The sequence below is a fragment of the Talaromyces atroroseus genome, assembly GCF_001907595.1.
Source record: "Talaromyces atroroseus strain IBT 11181 chromosome Unknown scaffold_2, whole genome shotgun sequence".
Classification (NCBI taxonomy): Eukaryota; Fungi; Ascomycota; class Eurotiomycetes; order Eurotiales; family Trichocomaceae; genus Talaromyces; species Talaromyces atroroseus.
In genome coordinates, this window is record NW_017971434.1 from 651,649 (window position 1) to 670,961 (window position 19,313).

Below are 19,313 nucleotides of genomic sequence, written 5' to 3' on the forward strand. Positions count from 1 at the left end.
GGGCATTCTATTATCTACAGTTAGCGGTACACCACCGCCTAAATATCATTTCAAAGAGCCATGCCCATGTCCCAAAAATCCATCTGCCGATTCCGCCCTCGACTCCAATTGGACATCCCCATCTCTCGGCACTTTTCCCCTCAGGATCTTCCCGGGATAACTAATAAGCAAAAGCACCGCCTGCAGTGCCATCAGACATGCATCAAATATATACAACAAATACTCTCTCTTCATGATATATCCGTCGTTTCCCTGCACGAACTCGACCACGCGGTAGACTGAGCGAATGAGTATCAGAATACACGCCCCGTAAATACACCACAACATGTATTGCCACGAGGCGCGGCCACGGGCCTCTTTCCGCGCAAGGTACCGCGGGTTCGTTTTGACGCGATAGTGGAAAATCGCGCTGGCGACGATGAAGAAGCCGAAGAAGAGAAGTTGAACGGCTAGACCACCGACGACAATGTCTGCGCCGACTTCCATTGCGGAGAGAGAGCCGGCAGCCATGTATCCACCTCCTAGGAAGTTGTCAGCTCGGGTTATGTGAAACGAATGCTGGTATAGGAATGGAAAACATACCTCCGCACTGCAGTAAGAAGGAGATAACATCACCGACGACGAAGATCTTGGCGATGTATTTCACGCGGAGGAGAGATTCGGACTCGGCGTCTAGATGAAGGATGAGGCGGCCGAGAGTCATGTAAATGGACGCAGCGAAGAGTGGAGGCGCGACGAGGATGAGCATCGTCTGAACGATGTAAGGTCCGAGGGCGACGGTGTCATAGTGGGAGAAGATTCGAGCGATGTAGCCGGCTGTTTCGACTGTTTCGTAGTAAGATTGGTAACGTTAGTTAGCTGCTCCCGAAAACATGATCAGAGTTTGCGACGTACAAAGAAGACCGACGATGTAGGGAGTGAAGAACCTGGCACGGTATCGAAAGAGTAACACGGTGTGAAGTATAGCCAGAAGGAAGAAGATGCCCGCGAAAACAGCGGCTGCTGCTATGGACGGCGTATACCGATAGAGAGCGTATGTCACCTGCTGGGAATCATCCTGAGAGGCCATTTTAGCTGGTGGGAAGGAGGGAATGCTGAATTGCAGGTATGCAGCCTGGGAACTTCGATATTGATACATATTTATAGTAATCACATAGCCATTCCCCAGATTCAGAGGTATACGAGTACGAGCGGGTCTCGCTCACGAATGGCTTGGCAGGATATCCCTCCACTCATTTTAAAGTTTTGCAAGTGCGGCTCAATGAACTTCGGTGTGATTGGCCAGCGGTCGTTCACACTTACTGTATGTATGACTATGTACTCCAGCGAACACCGGTCTTGTTTTTTTTTTCAACAGGTTAGAGTGGCTATCTAGCACTGATTCAAAAGATCTCCCCCCATCCGCCAAACGGCCACCAAAATGCGTTCACGGTATTACACTAGGTCAAAAGACACGAGAGTACAAACAAAACAAAAGTTTGTTGGCCGTGGTTCCTAAAGTAGTTAGACGCCGGTCGCCACATTTGAACCCATAATAAATCTCTGTTGCCGAAGCCGGGATCCACTTCCTGAAGTGGGGCATCGCATACGAATATACGAGTGCACGAGGCGAGGTTCATTGTTCATAGCGAAGATACCAGGGCAGCTGTTAGCTGCTCCTAGGAATATTAATCGCCACTTGGTCTAGTTAAGACTCCTCAATGCCCTCATTGATAATAGCAGATACTCGCGACAGCTCTAGTAGTAAGTGCAATATATTCTCGTTTGCAGGAATACAGTCATGGTGCGTCTATATTGTGTAGTTTCGCATGGAGAGGTCCTACTTGGGATCAACATAATAGTCTTGAATAAGCTCAAAAATATCGACAATCCATGAACATCTGAGATTCATTTGCGTTGTCCTGTTGTTAGGTGGGAGCCCGATTTCGTTGACTGTTTAACATTTTAATCACACCGCCTGCTATATCTGGCATACAGCCGCCGGCAGTACCGTTCCCTTAGCCCCAACCAATCCATCATATGTTCGGAGCAAATAAAGCATTAACATGATATAAAAAGCAGAGTGAAAACGGTAGAAAATAAAACATCGATCATGAAAGATAGAAAAGAAAACAGAAGAAAATTCGTTATATCTCTGCTACATGTGGCCTAGTCTAACTAAGCTACTTGCAACTAGTTCCGCCATTTAATTTAATTTTATGCATTTGCAATCCTCACCCTTTCCTTGGCTCAGTCAGTCAGATAAACTTTTAACTGACTGTGTATAATCCCACCATGTCTATCTGGCTATGCAGGTAACCGATCCATTCACAAGCCTCTATCCTATCTTCATACTAATGATATCTTAGTATTCTGCTAGCTCTAAATCTAGTATCCTACATTGCTCAGCTCTGCAACCTTCGAGGAGGAAAGAGTTGCAAAAAAACAAATACTCCTCTCCTCTACCTCGCCACCAATGTCCTCAGTGCAGTAGAGCAGGTGAATCTTTGTTCTTGGTATTCCAGGGATGTAGCGAAGAAATCCCAATCATATGGAGACCACTTTGCCCAAAGATCTCGCGAATGGATGGCTCTATCTCACATAGCGGCAGTCTGGATGATATTTTCCTTTGTGCAGTAAGCGAACAATTTGATATCATTTCAGTCATTTCAGCTCCGGGGTCTATCACTAAGGACTAGTTTTGAGTAGAATCTTAACGAGGGCCACCTACAGCTCCGAATCGTTCAGGCGAAGAACCTCGTTAACAGTTGTCTATGGCCTATATGGGCTGTTTGTGCTCATTCCTCTCATTTTTGGTAGTTCTCGCCGTACGATCGCTGAGACTTTTACCACCGACTTACCCTTCCTGCTGCCCTACATCAGTCCTGCAGTAATCTATTTTGGTTTGTATACATTTTCTTCAAAAAAAATCCTTCTGACAAGCCCGGATTCTACATCAACTTTTAGCCTCGCGGGAATTGCTAGCCAGGCTCTGGTACACGGTATTCTGCTTATATCTTGGGCTCAGATGGTCTGGCCTCGGTTGGAGCAAATTTTGACTTCTGTGTGGCCTGTTTTAGTTTTGTCTTATAATTTCTTTTGGTGGCCTATGGTGGACAATGCGATTTTTGCCGTACTACAAGGGAGGTTGTTCTGGATTGCTTTGAGAGGAAGGAAAGTTATCTCCAACAGAGATCAACAGGTGGTTTGGGAGGGAGATGAAGAAGGCTCGCTTTCACCAGGGATGACCTGAGATTCCTGTTACTCAATTAAGGATTCAGGATTGGGCTCACGGGGCAGTTTCTCGCATAAACAAGTTATTCCCCGGATATTTCTGATTGCACAAATATGCTACTGCAGGTACACGTTATACTGCATTATAGATATAGATCACAAGTTTAATATACTAAAAAAATACACTACCATATGGCAGCAGAACTACTCCTTCTGACATTCTTTGACGATCATATTGTCAGTATAGAGCATGTGCGTCGTGAAAAAAAAAATTATTTTGAACCGCTTATCTCCAGAAAGGTGAGAAAGCAGCATGCAGGCCCCTTCTTATTACCGGCGGACCTTCGATACACATCAGTCGATTCAATGCTACTTGAACCCCTCGCACACCATAATCCATGCTTACGGCAGTCGCATCTTCTATCTCCACAAATTGACCAACCAAAGCGAGATTAGTCATATTCTCTGGAATTACACTGGGACGGTCCGTAATCGTTCGAGGTAGCAGTGACGCTGACATGCGAGGCATCACGCATGGAACTGTAATGGAGTTGTTCAGTATCGGTTCCATGGGGAAATCGAGATGCCATAACAGTTCAGTCATTATCTCTTCTCCCGAGCAAAGGATCATTGGCTTTTTCACGAAGTTGCCTTCATGACTAGGAAGAAGGCTATAGCCCCAAAACACGTGCACATCGTTTGGTTGATCGGAAAAGAATGGTTGATGCGGTATACACAAGCTAATCATCCAGTGGCTACGCTTGAAAGACACTAGGGTCCCCAAGCCCAGCCTGTTATCTGTCAATTGAAAGAAACGGTCAAAGAACTCAGCACCTTTGAGTGTGACAGTAAAGGTCTCTAATCTAGACCCACGTGCGTGAGTGCAGAAGTTATAAGGGTTGCCGAATTTTGGATTTTTCGTCCCCAAATTTAGCCACAATGACCAGTTCTCGTCAAGTGCGATTTCCGGTTCCATGGAACTTGGCGGCGGTGATGATCTGTTGGTGCCGCTCGACGAGCCGGATGTGATAGATCCAATAGAAACAATAACAAGGTCGGTTGGACAGACCTTTATAACCCCCTCCAAGCCGTTCTGCACTGTATGGATTGCCGAAACTGATTCAACGCCACTTGCCGAATGTGTTTCAATATCTGTGACTCTATGGCAGAATCGAAAATCGACTCCTTGATTTTGAAGAAACTGAACGATTGGAACAACAATAGACTCATAATTGTTGTACCGAGTGCAATCGAGTATTTTCTTTGTGTTTAGGCTTCGAAAGTCAGACAAGTAGCCTCGAAGGCATCGACGAAATTCAGCAGCAGAGTGCCACGGCTGGAAACTAAATCTGTTGTTTCCTTCATCAGTATTGCAATAATCTGCGATGTCCTTATATAGCATACACAGTTGAAAAAACATTCCACAATGTACTGTTGAAAAAGCGTTTATCGAACAGCTCCTCGATTCGTTTTCGACCTAGGCATTTCTCGGTTTTTAACATGAGCGACACTAAGTCAATCCGATCTTTGAGCTTCACGCCAAATTTTTTGGTCTCCAATATCTCCAGCCGATAGTTCCCTCGAGTCAGCACAAGTGTGGTCGGAGATTCCTGGGAGGCTTTCTCAACATTAAAACGCTCTATGTCCTCTAACAGCGACTTGTTAGAGCTGGTAGTCGAAGGCACCAAGGCGAGCAGCCTTCTCATGCTGGAGTCACTAAAAGTCGGCATACATCCAGCTCGATAGTCATAGCCAGCTACTGGATTCCCAGTACTGATCATGCCATCTCCAGCTACACTGTGGGACTCGAAGATATGAATTTGAGATGCGGGGACTTTTGCATCACAAATTAAGTGCACAGCCGATGCTAATGACGCAATACTGCTTCCCAGTATCCAGGCATTGACCTCTGTAGGTGCTCGGCGCGCCGGAGACTGAAGAGGTTGCGAGCGACGAGTCATTGAATGTAAGGTGCAGTTCTCCAATTATGTATCTGTATGTTCTAAATTGCAACTGTCAGATGGACGGACCGTGTTATATTATCCCATAGGTATCAGCCTGGCTTTTGTTCAGTCACGCTTTTCTACAGGGGGTTGAGATCTTTGGAACGGATGTAGGAATCCATGACGTACCGTGTTACGAAACCAGCCTGCACAAAGCTAGCATGAAATCAGACCCAGCCAGGCTGGATTCATGGGCAAAGCAGCCATAAGTACTACCAACCATTGCCACAGCATATAATTACGATGAACGTTAAGATGGATAATTAAGTTGCTCTACTGATAAGGCTGATTTAAGTTAGTGGCTAAACAAGCAAAATGCGCTAAATACACTAGCTCTAAGTTAGGTACATCTACCCCGCAGCTAGTCCACCAATCAGAGTGCTGCCTGTCAAGGCCCACATATGCCCTACCTAGGTAAGTTAAACCCTGAATCTGATACAGGTAATATGCGATTTTCGATCTGGCAGTACAAGAAAAGTGCGTGAAGATCCAATGTAGTGAGTGGCTCAAGCCCTAGCAACCAACCATCGAATAAAAGATTAGGGCGGATCTCTCTCCAACTGGCTTGGCAGCATCCACGATTTTCCGTCAACTCCGATGTCGCGAGATGCCCAGTTCACTCCCAACCGTGACGCTTCCGTCGTTCGTGGGATGATAATCAATGATTACCCTGCACAACCCAAGCCAGGGCAATTTGCGCAACCGAGCAACCTTTCTGAGTTGCCAACTTCTTAATCTCCTCTACGATGGCCCTGTTCCTGTAGAAGTTTTTGCCTGGAACCTAGTGACTAAGATTTGGTTGGAGGTGGAAGGGGGAGGTTCACTGTATCTAAATTAAACAAGAAATCTAGCGTAAACAGTAACTGATCAGTGCGGAGAGAATCATTAAGGACCAAGTCATCAGCAGACTTGAATTAGAAGTCCTCTACAAGTCAGCCATGTCCTAGAATACTGCATGCCACAAAGGCAACACCAATTCTTTGGCTGTCTCAATCAAGCCACTGGTCTCGTGCAATGTTTCAAAAGCCGAGTATTCGCCCTGAACGGCGTTTATTTTGCCGACTAAGATGTGTTAGCAGGTGCCTCGTGTAATTGAAGGTAAATGAACTCGCGTTTGCCTTGCGCAAGGTTGCGACAGAGTATTCGGATAGGCAAGCACTTTGTTTTTCCGCAGCGAAGAAGTCTATCCAGGGTGCTAATGGACTCTTCAAGGGGGTGGCGTCTTAAATACAGAATCAGATACTTTGCCGACAAATTCTTTGGCCACGTTTTTTACATATTGGGGTCGATTCAGTGGAGATAGTAGAGTGGGTGAAGTGAAGCCTGTCAATTGTTCTTTCAATAATTTCTTGATATGAGAGGCGAAATAGTCACTATTCGTTGAGGACCGAAAACGACAAGCCCACTGGGAAGCTACTGGGGGTGATGTGATATGAGGCAATGGAACAATGTGGTAAAAAGGTGGAGTGATTGTTCTCTTCGAAAAGCTTGCCGCGTATATCATGCTTCTTGATGAAGTCTCCAAGCATTTTCGCCATTTTCGCCGTTTTTATAGGCAATCTGAAACGCGATTAGATGCTATGACATATCGAATGGTTAGTTGCTTACCGCAGTATCCTAAATAGTGCAGCCAATTTCAACGGCTTTCAACAGAACAGACTCGGACTGTTAAAGGTTGAGGTCTATGCCCATAGAAAAAATTAAGGGCCATGGCGCGGAAGCCGGGAATAGAAACCTGCTGGTCGCCAAACGTGAGCGTTTTGACCATTTTGCTGAGGCTGTTGCGGTCTACACGAGCTTCAGCGTAGACGTGACTTGTCAAGCCCCTAGCTCCATGATGAGCTTTCAACAGAAAATTGGCGCACATTTAGGTTTCTTAAACAAGTTATTCCAAAATTGTGAGTGAGAAGGTAGGCACCTTGGAATCAAGACAAGCTATATATATGTCGTCTTGTCACGCATCTGTCAAGTTAAACGATATCTGAATTTCATGTAAACAGACGACTTCAATGACAACGCTTTTTCGCACCCTCTTTTAATAAGGAACAAGGCAGAATAAGGAGACACTGATAGTCTGTCCGATATAGCGTTTCGAATAGCTGCAAGAAATAATGCCAAGACCCAATAACAATTGTACGTACTCTCGACCATTCCTCTATTGGTTAAGTCTCATGCAGGCAAATGGCAATTATGGATCGGGAATCGATCGAGGTAGATCTAGAGCGTTATCTCCTTGCGTCATGCTTCGATGAAACTTTTGTTATGTTCGCTTTTCGATTCTTCTGGTCATACGATTGCATGCGTGATATGCGATTATGGATGACTGACCTGTTCTTGCTGAGCAATAGCTTGCAAATGAGCGAAGCGGAAGATCTCGACAAGCGGACTGTTTTACAGTCATTCTCCAAGCGCATTCATTCCTGGCCAGAGGAGGACTGGCCAGGAATTTCAGACTCCAAACAACGCAAGAAAATCCAGAATCGTCTAAACCAGAGGGTCCAACGTAAGTCTGTCTACTCCGTTTGTCTAGTTGCTATATGGCTCATGCCCATATTGCGATTAAGGATTATGTAAAGAGGGACCTGACACAGTCTAGGGAGCGGAGACTGCGGTAGTCGTTCCTTACAACGCCACTCTTCAGGTGCGGTTGAATCTTGTAAAGAAAATGTGGAACAGTCTCCGAACACTGATCCCTCCCTTGATAGTACTATGGGTCAACTGCTCATAGAAATAGAAAACGTACATATCTTTGAGACAGACTCACAAGTGACTAAGAGGCTGATGCATAATTTTGAAGCGATAGCATGCCACCAATACATGCTTGGTTCTCCGCGTACAGACGTGCTCCTCAGCTTGTCTCAGTCTAATTCCACGAGTTACGACGATCCCATATCACCATCCAATACTGCCGGCCCATCGCAGTATGGCTTCTAAGCCTCATTAACCCACAGCCTCCAGCCCACTTTGATTCAACGCGCCATAGCTCACCCTCCATAGGCCCAGGGTTGCGGAGCTCCATGAACGTAGAACATCCCCTTTGGTTGAGCAAGTTGCTTCCATCATCTTCAAGCGGTGTAGTCCTTCGATTGAATGCTTGTATATACAGTGAACGTAGGACCGGGCAAGGACACTAATAATGCATATGCCTGCTTTCTAAGCGCACAAGGACATACAGTCATTTCCGGGAAGGGTTGTCCCTGCTTTTATTTGATAGAATATCACAAAATAAATAAGGCTTATCTGTCGGTTCATATCTTAAAGTCATAAACAAAGTCCAGAGATCTTACTAAACAGCAGTGATTCATCATCTAGGGATTGCGTGCAATTGATTTCATTAAATATATGTCAAACATACAAACTTCTGACTAGATAATTCCAGTTCATAAAGCTCCTAAGACTAAAAGAACCCCGCCATTAAAGTCATTCCTAACATGGCTTTACTTCGATTCAACATTTCTTCTCACCCTGCCCCTCATCAAGACCAACTTGACGTCTATAGTGTTTATGTTGATCATTCTTGCCATAGTGACGGATAGTTCGCAAGCCTAGTGCCAGAAAGGTAAGGCACATTAAAGGCACACAAATCATGTGAAAATAATTTGTCCACAAAGTTCCGGAAAAGGAGGTATGAGCATGAGAGCAATGGCGATTAATGGCATCGTCAATTCCTTCGACGTGACCAACGTGTGTTTCCAAGCACTGCAATATAAAAGTTTTCAACGTGGGCTCTTCGTTCGGAGGTGAACATAGTAGGGCAAACGTTTTAGCGGAAATGTAAGGCGGATCGTATGACTGTAGCCAGAAATTGCAAGCTTGTATAGAGCGATGCTCGTTTGGTGAAGACTGGTCTTCAGAGGCTGTGTCAAGTCCGCCATTTTGAGGCAAACCAGACGGTTGTTTATTTTGGCGAATCATAGTTGTCTGTAATGATTTCTTTGAGCAAATTGGGTGATGTGCAGAGGGGAACTAAACAAACCACTAGAGGAACAAATTCTCTGTCAATGCCAGAACACGATTACGCGGTGAATATGCCACTGTGCTGTATCAGCAGCAGGATTTTTATGATTTTGGTTTTTGCAGATAGCATCGGAGAGCAGCCATATCTACATGTAATCAACGGAGAGAACGACATGCAAAGCCTGGATGCAATGCGCCAAGCATTATCACTGTCTATCGCCGTCAGCGACTTGCATTAGCGTCTCCACTGAGAGAACTATGAAATACGAAGTGGGGCCTAAAATCCCTAGTGTAATAATGTAACGCAAATACTGCCAAAAACCAATAATGTATCCCTTTTTGGAATAGTGGTATATTGTCCCTTACTATCGATATAGTACTTTCTTGTGCTGATGACCTTGACCAGAATCTCAAAGAGCATGATTGCAATTGGATGCTAGTTTGAGAACAGCATCGTTTTAATAGTACCGCCTTCCACATGTGGAATAATAACCGCCAGCAGTATTATTCTTTCAGCCCTAATCAATATATATCTTCGAAACAAGGAATATTCAGGAAAAGGAAACCAGCATAAATCAAAATAAAGAATAAACAACACAAAAAATGCAGTAAGCAAAAGGAAAATAAACAAGCACAACCACAGAAGAAAACCTAGATCATGATAGACAGAAAAGAAAAAAAAAAATATGACAAAAGAAAAGGCGAGTGCGTGCGACATAAACATATAAGAAAACTCACTGACGTCCTTTTGGAAGCCATGTCAATTACCGCGGAGAGGAGAAGTTCAAAAGCCCAAAAAGACGATGCTGGGTCGGTCAATATTCCAAGTAGTAATGACAGAAACAAGCCCTAGTGACGTCCATATTTATCTTCTTTCTGTTTTCTTTTGTAATCCTCTTTGCTAAGACCTTTTGTTGGCCTTATTCCTTTTTGCTTTTGATCGTAGATTTCAAGGTTGCTTTCAGCCACCCCTATTGACCTTGCAATTCTGCTTGCGTTGGCCTTCCGATTATCAGCGGCTTTCCAGTGATTTTTGTCGTCGAAATGTGCATATGAGTAGGGGTACTTCTGGATAAATCCAGAACGTGACATTGCAGCACTAATATTTATGGTTAAGCTTGGTGAGCGAAGGGTGAATCTTGGTTATACGTACTCGTTGGCCATTCTCCGAACTTCGGTTCCCTGATCAATGATCGTGTGGTGATACGAAACATCTTCTTGGTTCTTAGGCATTCTTGGTCGACCATTCTTCGGCATGGTATTTTTAAACTCGGCATACGCCCCATCACTTTCTTTCTCTTTCATTTTGTAGTAATCGTATTCTTTCAGTACGTGAGGAGGGTAAGGATCCGGACGTTTAACGTATGGTATCGGCTCTTTCGGTGTGCGGCGGGGGAGGGAGAATGAAGATGAAAGCCCCTTCTCAACATTTTGAAAGTCGGGCCCATAGTAGCTAGGCTCTTTCCAGTTGTAGCTGTCGCTTTCACGCCTCATAATTGGTTGAGGACGGGTATGAGGGATTTCTCGAGTACGGTAGGACGTTGAAGGCTCTCTCTCGATGTACTGGACTTCATGAGTGTGGTAGCTTCTTTCGCCTCGTGATTGGCTAGAAGAGTAGCGAGAGGACATTCTTGCTCAAAGATAACAAAGCTTAGACTGGAGAAAGTGAGAGAATCAGGCTTATGAGAAAACTGAAAATGAAAGCTTCTTTATTATTTTTATGTTGTAGAATTGGATATGACCTTGGAGGGTATCAGGCGACTTTTTAAAAAAAAACCAGAGATAGCTTCATCTAAGTTCATTGAACCTCTTGACCATGTTGGAATGCGGCGCAGTTGGAAATCTATAATTAAAACACCAAGCCCCCGTTTCGCCAATTCAGCAGGTAGTGATATCAAACGCCGATGAATCTTCTCGTCTGTTTACCTATGAAAGAACTGCATACTAGTCAGGTTGAAACGGTTCAAGTCGTGGAAGCGGTCATCACAGCCTCCGCTAGGGCGGGGAGCCTCTCTCTCTTTGTCTAGAATTGCGCTGGTTCCGGTCTCAGGGAGAGTTTCATTTAGCTATCCCTACTAGGGGCATAACTTAACATCAAATCATGGTTAGACACGCAGCCTACTTAATGAGGGATTGAACTTGGAGATGAGGTGATCCGCTGGCGCTAATTTGATCTCATACGTTCCCCGTACTTGATATGTTTCATGATCAATAATAACTTGCGGCTGCATAGCTATATACTTATCATAAACTATGAGAACGATCTGAATGTGTTATGGTTGGCTGTCGATGTATTTCCTTATACGTTTCATATGGTAGGTCGGCGCTTACAGAATGTCCAATCAGCGTTGGCGAAACACCGCAGCTTAAAAATAGTATAGTAACCCCCACAACCTTCTATCCACGACAATCAACCCATCTCATCGATTTTGTCGTCCTTGAGCTAGCTGACTCTAAGTATATCATGAAACTCTACTGCCTCTTACGCCGCTCAGGTTTCTCCTACCTAGATATTTTTTCATACTGAAGAGTCGGTCTTGAGAGAGGATCAGGGCACAATGGTGAATGAAATGCCTTAAGTTTGATCTCCTCAGAAGTACTTACACGTATAACCAGGCGAAACCTACTCTGGATGGCCTTCCAATTGAGCTACGAGTTTCTATTCTGCGTGAGGTCTCTGATTTCACATCACTCCGAGCGCTTTTATTAGCATCCCGCGAGTATTATCGAGCCTACGATAATATACGACCAAGGATTCTTTTCGAACTTCTATTTCGTCAATACAACGGTCAGGTCGATTTTGTTGAATCTCTAACAACAATTCGGTCTAAAGGTCTATGGGCCGAGGATGCAAAAAACACCGAAGATATTATTGCACTCCTCGATTTCCGGCGAAGAGCTTCTAAGGAGGGGAACTTACCGAAATATGACCATGATTCACTGACTATTAAGGAGCTTGTACAACTTCTTAAGTTGCATGAAACGGCAAGCTTTTTGCTAGAGGATTATTCTAAAAGCTTAGAGCAACCGGACTGGTGGCAATCAGGTACACATGGGGTTTGGAAGCCTGTGCGATTCTCGTCCAATGAACGAACTCGCTTCTTTAGGGCCTTCTACCGTCTCCAAACATGGTGTCACATTTTTGGGCACATGGAATATTACCCCATACGCCCAACGCGAGAAACAGACCAGTTCATAAACGATTGGTATGGGAAGACATTTTCTGCTGCCGACGCATGGCGTCTTCTGTGGGGAACTATGCCACCCTGGGAAGTTGAGGAAGTGGGATGCATATGGCTGTATTGTGATAACAAGTACTTGAAAATCTTCGAGGAGATCAGAGACACGCTTCTCGAGAGATTCGTTCCGCGTTATCCCGGTGCCCCACCTACCGTCGAAAACCATTTGGATGGGGATCTTGTACCGGAAGGCACACCGATGTCGAGTATAGACGAACTTGAAAGTGAGCGTGCCCATATTCCACGGATCCAACCTATTCAAAATACTAACTTTCTCTCATTCGCAGGTATGGATGGATGTTCCCGGAGAGACGAAATGATTGCTATCGGTCTCTGCTTCTTTGCTAAAGTCCTACGCTCAAATAACGAGGAGAGAGAAAAGGCAATACTAAACAATCTTCGACGTCCCTTTTGGACCTCTGTAGACAGGGAGTTGTGGCAGATCGGGAGATTGGGCAACAACGAGAGACTACCTCTTTTATCGCCGGCTGATCGCTATGAACGTGAAGATCTCGCGGATGTTATTTCTTCCTGGCCGCTTTTAGAGCAACCAAATCAAGCCTGGATAAAATATTGGTGCGCCGGGACACCTCTTCACCCAGATATATGGCTAATATACCCCCTTGGACATGGTGTCCCAACGTGTGCGTTGGATACAGGCGAATGGGACTGGGGATATGTTTTGTGGGATACAGAGCGTATCTTGCAATGGAACCCCCCAGTTTTGGAACAAGATTTCGATCCCTGGCAGACGTTCACCCGCAGAGATACATAGAGAAGAATGAAGCAGCATTATCTTATCTTATCTTATCTAAGATAGCCAGATAGGCAAGTCCCCAATAGAGAAAAAAGCATTGCCCGCACATAATTGGCTGGAAGTGCCGAGATGCTATCAAACCGCAGCTGTGATTGGCTGAGCCTGCCGAGATGTGTTCGCAAGACTTTGTGCAACAATGACGCTGGCACGTGATATGGGATGACGTTGCGAGCTCGGAGCAAAGCAGCGAATCACAAGCCGAGCAGCGCGCCGCGACTGCCTTCCGCAGCTCGATATAATAATCCTAACTTCCTAACTTTCGTGATTTCCACGCCGTTCTTGCTTCTCTCTTGAAAACTTTCATTCTGTCTGTTTGCACACTGGCCGTGCCAGCTTCGTTGGGCCCGAATTCTTTACCCCGCTTGTTGATAAGACTCGCAGTGCCGAGCGGCCGGCACTTCTGCTGAAACCGAGGGGAAACTCGGAAGCCCCTCACGATTAGATTTCTCACTAATCAAGTATAAGACGCTCCTACCTTCTTCGCCTGAGCTATGGAACGATTTGTTCGACCTTTATGTCGACAATTGACGAGGCAACAACTGCGATATCCCTACACCATCCCTCCATCTCCAGCATTTCTGAGACTATACAGCAGCATGGGCCACACAATCCCTCCCGTAAGTCTATGCCCATTGACAATTATGACCGTTCAACTAATAAACGATATTGCTTGTACAGTTAAAAGATAAATCCCTTTTCATCGAGAAGGCATATGTCAATGGCGAATGGGTTGGGGCACAATCTGGACAGACATTCGAAGTTCATGGTGAGCACCATAACAAACAACCGCGTGGTGATTGATCGCTGATAAGTAGAACCGTCATGATGAAGACCCATCCGATGGCAAGGTTATTGGCACCTGCCCAGAATTCACCGCTGCCGACACAGAAACGGCCATCAAGGCTGCCGCCGCCGCTTTCCCCAGTTTCCGCAAGACGCTTGCTCGGGAGCGAGCCCGCATGTTGCGAAGATGGTATCAGTTAATGATAGACAATGCAGATGATTTGGCGACCCTGATTACCTGGGAAAACGGCAAGCCTCTTGCTGACGCGAAAGGTGAAGCCACCTACGCTGCGAGCTTTTTCGAGTGGTTTAGCGAGGAGGCTCCTCGTATCTACGGTGATACCATACCGGCATCTGTTCCCGGAAACCGAATTATCACGCTAAGAGAGCCGGTCGGTGTTTGCGGTCTCATTACCCCCTGGAATTTTCCTGCTGCTATGATCACACGTAAGATCGGGCCTGCTCTGGCGGCAGGCTGCACCGTGGTTGTAAAGTCTCCAGGCGAGACTCCATTCACAGCTAATGCTCTAGCTGAGCTCGCCTCGCGCGCTGGTATTCCCAAGGGTGTTGTGAACATTGTAACGGCAGACAAGAATGTGGCTGAAGTTGGAGAAATCCTGACCACACACCCGGACATTCGCAAGGTCTCTTTCACTGGATCCACAAACGTCGGCAGGCTACTCATGAAGCAAGCATCTTCAACTGTCAAGAAAGTCTCCTGGGAGCTTGGTGGGAATGCCCCATTCATCGTCTTTGACGACGTCAAGGATCTTGATGCTGCCGTCACTGGAGCTATCACGTCCAAGTTTCGTAGCTCAGGGCAAACCTGCGTGTGCGCGAATCGTATCTATGTGCAAAGGGGAATTTACGATGAGTTCGTCACCAAGTTTACCGAAAAAGTCCGAGGCTTCAAACTTGGACCTGGATTTGAAGAAGGCATTACTCACGGCCCTGTCATTCATTCTCGTGCAATTGCCAAGGTCGAACAACATGTGCGAGATGCAGAGTCCAAGGGCGCCAAAATCACCGTCGGTGGGCAGAGAGCACCTGAGCTCGGCGAAAATTTCTACTACCCTACTGTCTTGTCACATATGACTAAGGATATGCTCGTGGCTTCTGAGGAAACCTTTGGTCCTGTTGCAGGCCTGTTCCCATTTGATACCGAAGAGGATGTCATCAAGCTTGCCAACCAAGCTGAGGTTGGCTTGGCTGCGTATTTCTTCTCTAGCGACGTGAGACGGTGCTTCCGTGTCGCTGAAGCGTTGGAGGTCGGTATGGTTGGTGTCAATACCGGTCTCGTCAGTGACGTCGCTTCACCGTAAGTCTTCGTACCTTTTTCTTTTTCTTCTTTTCTATTTCTTCTTGCAGTTATTATTTACTAATTGATTCATAGATTCGGAGGTGTCAAGCAAAGCGGTTTCGGTCGTGAGGGAAGCAAGTATGGTATTGAGGAGTTCATTACCACAAAATCAGTTACGTTTGGAGGCATCACCGAGCCTGGTTTGTAATCTATAAAATATTTTGTTTTAATTAAAAATCGTGGTCTAGTCAAGGAAGATTGCACTGCAATTAGTTACTAGTTATTCCTAACTTGAAAGGTAGTCAATAATTCCTAACGCTTGCTTTTTATTCCAATAGCAAACTATAGACGTCTTCATATTGTGGTGAAGCGGTGAAACCATAGAATGCTCTCCTAAAAGGAAGCTGTGCCGAAGGACAGAACACAGTTAGAGGCATTGTATTCAACTTCCAATGCCTCGCAACTTCGATACTGACAGGTTCACGTATTTCATCTTCGTTATGCTTCATGCATGCAGTTTAGGCCATTCATAGGCCAGATAGAATGCTTCACAAAGCCTCGGAGGAAGTAGATTTGCATCGTGAGGATGTGCAATCATTCGATGGGAAGCGCATGGAATTGGTACTGGCGAAGGTTTGAGACAAACCGTGTTATTCTCCACTCCTCATCTAGGCCTTTAAATCTAGCGACTGACAGGACGAAGACCCTTTGTATAATATCCCTCCCCGGGCGACCATAAAGTATATGGCGACAGACTATCTCCCCTCGGAGGGAGTGAATGTGGAGAGAGTATCGACGAGTTGACGGCGGCGTGTGCGGCTTCATAACCCTATATTTCAACACCAGACATGGAACGACTGTTGGCTGTTAGAATATGCAGTGAATCCACATATAAGGAGGAAGGCCAGGCATGCACACATACGAGTGAGTACAGTGTTAGCTCGCCCATCGTCTTTGAGGAGGCCGAGATTTTTGGCGTCACACGCATTACACTGACAGGGCCAGCGAGTATATCACGTTGGCTGAGAGACCTGGATGATACTGTTCAACTAGTGTTCTCTGAACGAGAGCTCTTAAAACCTCGAATACCGTATAGTAACCTAGGTCCTATGATTAGAGTCAGAAAAACAAGTGAAGACTAAAACGCATGAGAGGAATAGGCTTACAGATCGCGAGCGGCTTAGAGTACCTCCTTTTATATAGTCATGAATCTGTAATGAACGCTGCTTGAGCTGAAGCAGGAACCGAAAGGGCTGGAAATGTGTAGCAGGCACGCTGTCACATGGTCAATCACGTTTCCTACAGAGCAGCCTTAGGCAGAAAGGCAGACCTCGTCTAAGCACCATGCTCACTATAGACAGAATAACGATGTTTATTGTCTTTTCTCCAGCGTGAACCAAAGCCTTCTTCTGTTACAATTGCAGCACTCAATACAATTGACTGCATCACTATAGGTCACTATAGATGTAACATGTCTTTGATGATTCTTACTTTCTCACTGACATCAAACAGTATGAGCGAGATTGCAACATTACCTGCGGCATTTTCCATGACAGAGCTGAGGTAAGATTGGCTAGCTCCAGATCCACAGACCTCAATAGCCGTCTAATCGTCTTGTCAGACCTTAATCAACTAATAAAGAGGAAGCAAGCTGCTTCATAATGAAACCTTCTTAGCTCGAGAATGAGATGGAATTTTCCAGACCGCCTCTTGAGATTACCAGATTCCACCTCTATCGTCTCAGTTGCAAGTCTGAAGGTTCCGATTTCATACGAAGTGGCGACAAGCCTCTGTCGTCGTAGCTAGTCATGGATGAGCCAAAGTTGGGACCAGATATTTGCAAATGACCGGGCTACGCCACCAGCCCGACTAAATTCGTAGAGTCCAATAGTCAGATGCATCGTGCAGGTGGAAAACGAATGTCGTGAAAGAAATTATGCATAGAATGCATCGATTAGGATAAGACACAAAGTTATTGAGTTTCGCTCATCCATATGACAACATTCACTCGGCACACTTCATTACAATGCCCGTTGTGCGCTGTACGGAGTACGGACATAAGTCAAACAACTTGGTTGTCCACTGATCCACTTGTGCTCGCTGGGAACAAAAGAGGTGGAAAGCATAGGCTGGACACGGCTCGAAGAGACGTCGATGCACCGTGGGTGACAAGCAATGCGTAAATCCTAGCGTTTTCATGCGTCAAGCAAACCACATGGCTGAAAGCTAGCCACCTGAGTAATGTCCCGAGACGTCGACGATGCGAGCGTTCCGAGCGAGTACGTGCACCAATTGCCTAGGGGACTGGTGCGACGAAGACATGAGCAGAAACAGAGGGGAATAAGAAAATAAAACAAAGCGAACAAAGACAAAGATGGACGAAATGTCTTTGTTCAGGGCTTTATTGAGCTGATGAAGAAACGGCCGCTGTCAATCGGGATATTGGCTATTGATACCCAAAAAGGGAAATTCTGCACTGACGCAGACTTGCCCCTTTCGGCGTGCTCAATGCCAGCCAACTTATTGACTGCGTGAAGCAGACGCTTTCAACCTCCCAATGGCGCTGCTTCGCTTAGGATGAACCAGAATATCTCTTCAATCTGGACCCTCGTGTCTTCGTCGTGACGTTGGTAGCGATGAATTTTATTGTGGATGAAGCTTCTCTCTCACGCACTGACTCTGCTCATTGTCATCTGAGATGTTTCATCTTTATAAAGAACAAGTCTAATCCCTCATGGCAACTGTCTTTTTGTTCCCTCTTATCCGTGCAGGAAGACTCCCTTGCAACTATCCCAACTACTACAATCAGTAATATACTTAGCAATCTGTTCTCGACAGACAGGTTGGATCAACTATCCGTCATGAAAATTATCTTCATCATGCTAGCCACTCTGGCCCTTCGAGTCGCTGCTGCTCCAGTTGCTATCAAAGCTCCGGCTGCTGTTCTACCGCCTGGTGCCGAGGACATCGAAGAACGCAGCAATTGGTGCACGGCTATCGGTGAAGCATGCTTCTAGGCAGGATATCGTGCAAGTCCAGGGAAAGCATACGATGTATGTCCCTCGAAATTCTGCATTCATTTGTGCTGTATGAGAGTCGAGCGTTTTGACTAACCTCGGAACCATCAGTCAACATCACACATCCTGATAGTTATTCTCCGAAGTCATGCTCCTTCAACGACAGGTAATATTTATACCTGAAAATTAAATCTTTTCACCATGTTCATATTTCACTTTTACTGCAACTGTCAATATACGGATCCTCGATGTCGACAGAGTGACGACTGAACCTTGAATTGCGGTTCATACGTACACAGAACACGCTTTCAATACGCACACAACGCACATTCGGACAACTCCAAATATCTTCTCGGAGACGAATCGAGGCTGGCCAGTCCTACAGGTCGTTTCACGAGATTCAAATGCTTGCCTTCGACGTGGAGTATGTCTATCTATAACGCAAAATACACTCCGCGACCTCCAACGGCTTGTCTCAACGAATATGCTCAGCGAACAATCACCAGTTGCCAACTTTCCGCACGTCTACAGGATGGAATACTTGTGATTTATTTATCTTCATTGTTAATTTTCCCCCCCTCTTCTTTCGCTTCTTGTGTCTATTTCTGCATATCTCTTCTTTAGGTCTTGATTTTGACCTCATCCATGTTTCAAACATGAACTGAACATAAGATCACTATGCACACTCATGGGAATCAATAAAGAACCTGGGTATTCTATCATGTATTTAACGTTTTCATCTTTTGGACATATGATCATTTGCTGTGTATAAATGAACACTCGCTATTTGCACATACAAAAAAGAGACTGTTAGTGTTTCGTTTCAATCTTATGGGAAAATTGTAGCCTCGAATCACTTATTCTCCAGAAACATCAAAGGTGGTCAATAAATCAATGTCAAATTGAATTTTGCCCACAACAAGTTTACTAGAAGTTTCTAACGGTTCTCTTTGTCAATACAATGCTATTTTTTGTTGCCACGTC

At 45.4% G+C, this 19,313-nt stretch overlaps 6 protein-coding genes across 6 annotated transcripts, besides 1 other annotated feature; 3 read left to right on the plus strand and 3 right to left on the minus strand.

The window, feature by feature from the left end:
• Nucleotides 1–45: 45 nt before the first annotated feature.
• UA08_02373 (hypothetical protein) lies at nucleotides 46–1,069 on the minus strand (the record flags this gene model as incomplete). Its single annotated transcript, XM_020264408.1, has 3 exons — nucleotides 46–521; nucleotides 583–825; nucleotides 895–1,069. 3 exons carry the CDS (start codon nucleotides 1,067–1,069, stop codon nucleotides 46–48), a joined length of 894 nt encoding a protein of 297 aa, XP_020122714.1.
• A 2,430-nt stretch (nucleotides 1,070–3,499) lies between these two features.
• On the minus strand, nucleotides 3,500–5,174 carry UA08_02374 (hypothetical protein; the record flags this gene model as incomplete). Its single annotated transcript, XM_020264409.1, has 2 exons — nucleotides 3,500–4,593; nucleotides 4,646–5,174. The coding sequence occupies 2 exons, from the start codon at nucleotides 5,172–5,174 to the stop codon at nucleotides 3,500–3,502; spliced, it is 1,623 nt and encodes a 540-aa protein (XP_020122713.1).
• A 2,232-nt stretch (nucleotides 5,175–7,406) lies between these two features.
• UA08_02375 (hypothetical protein) lies at nucleotides 7,407–8,150 on the plus strand (the record flags this gene model as incomplete). Its single annotated transcript, XM_020264410.1, has 2 exons — nucleotides 7,407–7,719; nucleotides 7,951–8,150. The coding sequence occupies 2 exons, from the start codon at nucleotides 7,407–7,409 to the stop codon at nucleotides 8,148–8,150; spliced, it is 513 nt and encodes a 170-aa protein (XP_020122716.1).
• Nucleotides 8,151–10,022: 1,872 nt separating this feature from the next.
• Nucleotides 10,023–10,802, minus strand: UA08_02376 (hypothetical protein; the record flags this gene model as incomplete). Its single annotated transcript, XM_020264411.1, has 2 exons — nucleotides 10,023–10,272; nucleotides 10,327–10,802. The coding sequence occupies 2 exons, from the start codon at nucleotides 10,800–10,802 to the stop codon at nucleotides 10,023–10,025; spliced, it is 726 nt and encodes a 241-aa protein (XP_020122715.1).
• Nucleotides 10,803–11,731: 929 nt separating this feature from the next.
• On the plus strand, nucleotides 11,732–13,187 carry UA08_02377 (hypothetical protein; the record flags this gene model as incomplete). The annotated part of the gene is made up of 2 exons (XM_020264412.1): nucleotides 11,732–11,734; nucleotides 11,790–13,187. 2 exons carry the CDS (start codon nucleotides 11,732–11,734, stop codon nucleotides 13,185–13,187), a joined length of 1,401 nt encoding a protein of 466 aa, XP_020122718.1.
• Nucleotides 13,188–13,825: 638 nt separating this feature from the next.
• UA08_02378 (Glutarate-semialdehyde dehydrogenase DavD) lies at nucleotides 13,826–15,520 on the plus strand (the record flags this gene model as incomplete). The annotated part of the gene is made up of 4 exons (XM_020264413.1): nucleotides 13,826–13,846; nucleotides 13,908–13,995; nucleotides 14,061–15,330; nucleotides 15,406–15,520. The coding sequence occupies 4 exons, from the start codon at nucleotides 13,826–13,828 to the stop codon at nucleotides 15,518–15,520; spliced, it is 1,494 nt and encodes a 497-aa protein (XP_020122717.1).
• A 761-nt stretch (nucleotides 15,521–16,281) lies between these two features.
• Nucleotides 16,282–16,363: a repeat region (Identified by RepeatMasker using a combination of RepBase library and repeat library created with RepeatScout).
• Nucleotides 16,364–19,313: the final 2,950 nt, after the last annotated feature.